The sequence below is a fragment of the Trachypithecus francoisi genome, unplaced genomic scaffold (genome assembly GCF_009764315.1).
Source record: "Trachypithecus francoisi isolate TF-2019V2 unplaced genomic scaffold, Tfra_2.0 Lachesis_group9, whole genome shotgun sequence".
Classification (NCBI taxonomy): Eukaryota; Metazoa; Chordata; class Mammalia; order Primates; family Cercopithecidae; genus Trachypithecus; species Trachypithecus francoisi.
The window spans coordinates 28,691,358-28,698,932 of record NW_022681474.1 but is presented as its reverse complement, the minus strand read 5'-3'; the positions used below and the strand labels follow the sequence as shown (position 1 = coordinate 28,698,932).

The window sequence follows — 7,575 nt, the reverse complement described above, 5'->3', positions numbered from 1 at the left end:
TTTAGCATTTGAGAACAGAAGAGCACGTGCAAAATGATACCCAGTTTGAGGTTCCTCATCCTGCTACTATATTTACACCTGCGCCTTCTTTGTCCATATTCTGAAGATTAGCAACTACTCCAGTGCCCAGCAGAGCCAACACCTACGATTTTGGCAGCTGGTGACACTCCATAATTGGTAATGTCTGTTCTCAAAGACATAGTGGTGTTCACCTTGCATTTTTTGAAGTTGCACAATTCTCAAAGGAAGTTTCTCAGTAGGGGGCTTAGCTGAGGGCATGTTCTCTATTAGAGCCGATGTGGAGGGCATATAGTTAGGGGAGAGAGAGAGAGAGAACAGGAACAGATGCAAATGTAGTTTTCATAATATCAAAGTTCAATACAGCTACCACACAGAAAAAGACATATCAATAATATATTGTACAAGCTTTTACAGGAACACATGTTGATTTGCAACACTGTACAGTTCAGATCTAAAGTGCACAACCCCAATCTGAGGTGACAAGACAGTATTATCAAGATAATAAAGGCAACACAGTCAGACAGAATTGATTTCCTTTTCTTTCCTCACATCCTGTGACGGTATATGAAGTCCATACCATGCATAGATCTCAGATAAAGACATATCACACTTGTTTGTTCAAGTATTTTAAATGATAAACACGATATTGCTGTATAAATGAAAATGGCCATGTCAGTTCTGATTAAAGCTAAAACCAAACTTTTCTAAGATTTGTGAAGAATGGGCCCACATAAAGACCATGGCACTGGGAATTTGGGCTAATATTAAAAATAATCTCCCTTCTTCCCTCCCTCCCTCCCTTCCTCCCTCCCTCCCTTCCTCCATTTCCTTCCTTCCTCCCTCTTTCCTTCCTTCCTTCCTTCCTTCCTCCTTCCTTCCTTCCTTCCTTCCTTCCTTCCTTCCTTCCTTTCTCCCTCCCTTCCTCCCTTCCTCCTTCCCTCTCTTCTGACCTGATTACACATCTCCTTTCAAGATGATTTATTAAACTACTGGGACCTACTAGGCTTTTATTTGCTTTCTTCTTTGGGCTACAGTTGGCAAGGATTTCCCTGCACAGGCCTGAGCAAGGCTCTCGGCCAATTTGAAGGAGTACTGGGAAGGGGTAGGGGAGTGGGGAAGAAGAGCTATTGTTTTTGCTAGAATTGTTTTGCTGGAATTTCATATATAGGCACAAATTGTCCTTTAAAATTTTACTATCTCATTAACCTAAAAAGCAGCAGCAGCAGTTCACAATCTAGGATCTGTAACCCAAAAGATAAAGCATCCTGCAGTAGAGCAGGGTTGGTTCACCAGGGCATTGGGCCCCACTGTCTTCTCCAAGAAGGACAGCTGGTTGGATCAATTAGCATCTCTGTCTCTGAAGTGGAACCTTTGGGCCTGAGGCTCCAGAGAGTCGGGCAGCTATGTGCTTATTCTCAGCAGGCCAGGCAGTTTTGAGAAAGGAAAGGGATGTTTGGCTATTAGACAAAGCCTAGAATGGAAGGTTATTCCTTCATGAAATTCTGTGGCACAGATGAAAGAGTTTACTTCTAATTGTCATAGTGAACCCATTTGCTTTCTAGACAGAAAGGGCCTAAAGCTGTGTTCATATCAAGTTATCACTGTTTTTGCATATAACCTAGGAGAAATAATGTAGGGGGAAGCTTATGAAAATTTCAGATGGCTGGATCCTGTGGTTATATTATAGGGCATTTCTATATGTTATATTATAGGGCATTTCTACCTGTTGAAGGGCAGGGTCTTCTCTCTTCCCTTGCATACCTGTAGTCTGAGTATTGAACTGCCTGGTCCATTCAGAAATGGAGAATGTTCCTAAATTTGCATTTGCAGTTTGCATATGAATCTATTGTTCTCCTATCAGCACTTGGAATCTGACGATGTGTGACCCCATAAATATCTATGGAAGCCTTTGTTAGCTCAGGTTTTTCTATCAGGTTCACAGGGAAAGAAGGATATTTTAAAAATACTATTTTGAATTCTAAGGATCTTGTTATTTCTGCATATTCTGGTCACTTTGGATCTTGATGGGAGATGGATAAAGGAAAATCTTAAGATAATGCCTCAAAATCTAGGGTGAGAGGCTGCTCATTTCATGGATGAGAAACAATCACCCATGGAATATAAATTATTTATTTTGGGTCCCAGTGGTAGGCAGTCTGGTGGGAGAGACTTTGTGGGGAGGAATGGGGAGGGGATGGAAATGCGCAACTGTCCTGAAGGTAAATTTCTCTTTCCTGGACAGTGGTAATATGGCGCCAGGATGATGTCATTATTGTCCCACAGAGATCTCTTTTCCCAAGGCCAACTTTAATTTTCTGGGCTCACCACATTCTGGGAATATGCTTCATTCCTCTTTGCTCAGGCTGATTAGGTTTTATTTTTATTTTCTCTAATTAATTCAAATGACCTAATAAAAGAATACTATTTGGAAGATGCCTCAAGAACGAGCATCAACCTTCTGTTCAAAACAGGCTGAATTGGAAAGCAGAATAGAGACAATTACCCTAATTTAATCTGAGATGAAGCTTGGCTTGTCACACTTGCAGAGTGAGTCCGCTAAGAGTAAAAAGGGTGGAAAACTTCAAGGGGAAGAGAATCTTATTGCCAATGGGATCAATTATTTTAAAGAACTTGCAGTATTCTTTTGTGTTTGTCTTGAAATACTAACTTTAGAGATGTGATAAGCCATAACGTGTAGAGAAAGAAGGAATAATACCTTTTAAGAATTTTGTGGATCAGTGTTTCAAAATAACTTTGCTAAGTGTTTTACTGTGCCTCCATTAAGAGAAAGGAAAAAAAATCTGGCTTAGTTTCTATATCTGCCCCTGCAGTTTGTATAACCCATATAAAATAAAAATCTATATGTTACAAAATAGGATATCTTTTTTAATATATATATTTTCCTTTTGTAAAATTATATGTATTTAAATACATTTGAAATGTTGCTATAGGTAAATTAGAAATTTTTTTCTAATACTATGAAAAAGGCAAGAGTTTTTATTGTCAACATACATTTTATATTTACTTTATCCTTTTCACTGCACCCCAAAGAACCTTTTATGATTCAGGGGCAATTTGGCACTATTCAGTCCTACTAGTCTGAAGTGAAAATAAAGTTTGCTTTGCACACTATATTAAAATTAAGAGAAGTATTTATAACAATTTTAAGCTTTTCCTGATTGATTAGAACATAGCCTTTTGTCACTAATTCTTAGAGAGGTATTCTAAACTTAAGAAAGGACTTTTAAAAGGAGCAATGTCTTTTTTTGTTTAATTTTTAAACTCTACTCTACTTTGACACCACAATATAGAAATAGATTTACTTTGGAACAAACTACAAATACATTCACACAGTTTGTGACAACTTAATTGTCTACCTAGAGAAGTGGAACAGCTTGGTGAGCAAGATTATTATAAATCTTGTCCAAGACGTTCTATTTCTTCAATCAGGAAGTCAATGTCTTGGTGAGTTGCTGCGGGGTTTGAGATGACCATGCGGAAGAAATTGACCTTGTCTCCCAACGGTTGGTAGCTGACCATTGTTGTTCCATACTCCATCATTCTGGCTTTAATCACTGGAGCCACCTGTGGGACAGACCATATCAGCATGGTGACTTTCTCCTGGGACTCTCCCCTGAGTCAAAGAACCCAACAGCAAGCAGTGTCTTTAGTTTTTAGCTCAACAGTAGGAATCTCACTTGTTTTCTCTTGAAGGAGTTACCTCCAGGTTTTCTTGGGATCAGAGAACTAGAACAGTTTAACACATTCAAGATCCCGCAGGTGATAAGAGGAATAAGTGATAGACTATCAGGTGCCTGCCACCTTGTCCTTCCTTTCCAGTTAGTGTTTTGGGAGGACGAGATGAATCTAGTATTGGCCCCAGGCTAAATGGGTTAGCAAGACGTTTGGGGGTGTTTTCCCACCACAGTAAATTTAAAAACATTGGTAATAAAACAGTTCAGAGGATTGTTACCAAAATGTAAGTTTCAGTATCAGGTGATATATGAAGATAAGCAGACTTTTGGCAACTTTCTTGAAACCCTAGAGCTTTCTAGTTTCTTTTCGTTCTCTTTTTGCAGTGCCTCACTTTGTAAGATATACTGAAAGATAATCCTTAATAGTGATAATGAATTAGCTGGGACAAAAAGCTGAACCCACAAGGACTTAACATATGTTGCATATCACAGACAGGATAGCATACCACAGACAAGATTATACTCTATTTATGCCAGATTGTTGATTATAGCCTCAGATAGTTCTCTATTGTGTATGAAATTAAGTTTAAACTCTAGTTCAGTTCAGAGACCTTTCATCATCCATTTCTGAGGCCTCATCTTCCACCGTTCGCCAAAATGAATCTTCAACTCTGACAAGACTCCTTTATTAAATATCCCTTGAATTTACTATACGTATTTTTGTCCCTTCACACTTGTCATCAGTGTTACTATGTCATACTTGTTCTCTGTGCTTAGAATCCATCCCTTTTCTCTTCTGGTTCATATCCTACACACACTTCAAGATTCCACCACAGTCCTAGAACTGCTATGAAGCCTTTCCTGACTTCTAGTGTCCATCAGTAGCTCTCTTCCTTTAAGCTGTAAACATATGATCCATGATCCTTCCCCATAGATTCTGACTATATGCTAATTTCCTGCTATCCTCTTACTTCTGAGCAAATACATTTTCTTTCTGTACCTCAACTGTCAGGTCCTGGAGGGCAAACACAGCGTCTTCTACTCTGTTGTTGTTGTTTACCAGCACAGTGCTTGGTACGTGTTGGGGGAGTCCTAAATTCTTATTGCTATAAAGAGTAGCATAATAGAAACAGCTATCTAGGAAGAGGCAAAAACTTAAATCATGTCTAACCGTACATATAAGCTATCCACATATATTTATCACTGGAGTTTGTAAATATATAATATCTGATCTTCATTGCTGCAAATGGTAGATAGACATCAGAGAAACTTTTAGACTTATTTGAGTTTCATGTGGTCAGAAACTCAGTTCAAAATGGAGACCATGCCTTCTATCATAGCTGGATTTATCTTAAATGGACAGTTCAATTAAAATGGAATGCTGTTCCATGTGAACAGCATTCCATTCCATGTGAACATGTGATTTATAAACATCAACTCTTAATTAATCATTGGTTTGTAATGAAGTTTTCATCTTCAAAGTATCCAATGCATAAAATCAGCAACGTTCCCATTGGGTCCAATCATTTGTTAGTTACCAAAGACAAAGTCAACAGATAGACTTCACCTTCACTTCTCATTCCGAACCTAATTTCCTTATCTAAAAACGAATGTGGATGATGATTCCAGCACTGAGATCTTCTGACTCTAGGTTGAGTTCTTATATCCCTTCCCACCCCTTGTTCCATGGGGAGGAATGTTTCTCTTGGACTGATCCTTCTTTCACCTAAAGCATTAAGAATGTATGCAGAGCACCGGGCACATCCCAGGGAATAAATAAGAAGAAAAATTTAAATATCTCAAGTCTGGGATTAACTTCTGAAAATAGATCTACTAGAATATTCCAGCCAAAGGGACATGAAATTTATCCTTTGTGTTGTGAGGCACGTCAAGTCAATATGGTTCCTGCGAAGATAAATCTCAAATTAGAAAAGGAATTCCAAATCCACTCGGCTGCAGGAATTTAAGGACAAGTCACATAACTATTCCTTAGTTTTATTTGTGTAATAAATCATGCTTGCTCTTTAGAAGTGATAAAATAATGACAGAGCTTTACTAAGTAAATTAAAGTCTCATTTAGTTTTCATGGGCAATCCAAGCAAAAATACAGAAGAATGGCACTAATTATCAAGGACAATCATCTGTAGCTTTTCAGATGAATGCAAATCAAAGGTTAAAAGATTAATGCTAACAGTCACAAGCAAACAGATTTTGGCATAAAGTAAGATTGAATCCCCTCAGTTCCTGAAGCAAGCTGAATTGGCAGAAATCACAGCTGTCTAAACACATATGACTTTTGGTTGCTTCCAGAAAATGCAGATGAACTAAAATTAGCTGGAACATGAACATCTACTTCGTGGTATATTCACTCATTGCAAGTTAAGAAGGAAAATAAGATTCGGACTATTCTGATGAATATATGTGATCTGTGAGGCCAAAATAGACATTCCTATATCAACTAAGATGGGTCCAGGGTTCAGGGCCTGGCTGGAGGGCAAATTACTAAATTCCTAATGATTGAAATTCCCTAACAATAGGTGCTATGAGACCCCCTCCTCACCCTGATTTACTACCCAGACCACTATAACTCTGACTGGACAGAAGACTGACCTTACACACATTCTTTCCTGGTAAGCAACTGCAGACCTTAAGCCAGTTTGAGCAGCTTATAGACGTGGTGCACAAACTGTGTTTATGTCCTACAGTTCACCTTTTGATGTAAAGAGCCAAATTCCACCTCATTTTAACACTAAAACCTTGCCCTGAAGTGAACATGGGATGTATGCTACATATATGTTTACTCATTCTGCATGTGCTCAGCTCCCCTCATAAATATGGATAGCTTTTCCCCAAAACCTACTGAATATGTATGACTCTACTGTGTGTTACAGGCCCTGTGAGGCATAAAACCCAACCTGCCCTTCCCCTCTTGGAAGAGAGGGCACCTTCCGCACATGCTACAGGCTGTCTCTGCCTGGTTTGCAAACTGGTATCACCAATAAAGCTCTCCTTTCTACTATTTAGCCATCCCGGTGGTCTATTGGATGAAATACATAGACATTTCACTTATTTCTAGGCTTTTGTATTTTTTGGTTGTATTCTTAGTTCTCCTAAACGAAGAACGTGAGTTGAGAAAGAGTGGTCGCACGTTGAAGAATTCACTAAAGGTGTAGTCAACAAGAGCTCTTTGGGGCTGCCTTAAGAATTTTAGGGTGTTGTCTTCTTTCTTGTGCCATTAGCTTTTTCAGTCCTTTAGAAAGCAGTAACTAGGGGACTCTTCCATAATTGGAATCCACATTTGTCTCTTTCAAAGAGGGTGCATAGTAAAGCATCATGAAATAAACTTAAAAGATATCACAGAAATGTATTTTTCACGATGTCCTAGAAAACCTCTTTGTTTTTACATTTTGGAAGACTGCAATAAATTTTTGAAAAATGTAAAAGCAGAATAATTAAATGAGAAATTCTAAACCATTGGCTAGGCTTGGTGGCTCACGCCTGTAATCCCAGCACTTTGGGGGGCTGAGGTGAGTGGATCACTTGAGGTCAGGCTTTTGAGACCAGCCTGGCCAACATGGTAAAACCCTGTCCCAACCCCATCCTGACCAAAAAATATAAAAATTAGTTGGGTGTGGTGGTGTGCACCTGTAATCCCAGCTACTCAGCAGGCTGAGGTGGGAGAATCACTTGAACCTGAGAGGTGGAGTTTGCAGTGAGCCGAGATGGCACCACTGTACTCCAGCCTGGACAACAGAGTGAGATCCTGTCTTAAAAACAAAACAAAAAAAATTCTAAAATACTAAAATTTCACCAATTAAATCCTCCATTGCACTTAATAACACAGACGTTCAAAGAGTCT

At 38.9% G+C, this 7,575-nt stretch overlaps 1 protein-coding gene across 1 annotated transcript in view; it reads right to left on the bottom strand.

Annotated features, from left to right (window-relative positions):
* Positions 1 to 917: 917 nt before the first annotated feature.
* Positions 918 to 7,575, bottom strand: part of GAD2 (glutamate decarboxylase 2) — a 90,979-nt gene continuing 84,321 nt past the window's right edge. The window contains exon 16 of the mRNA XM_033209115.1: positions 918 to 3,606. Within this exon, the coding sequence (XP_033065006.1) occupies positions 3,433 to 3,606 (174 nt within the window). The 3' untranslated portion in view covers positions 918 to 3,432. The remainder of the gene's footprint in view (positions 3,607 to 7,575) is intronic.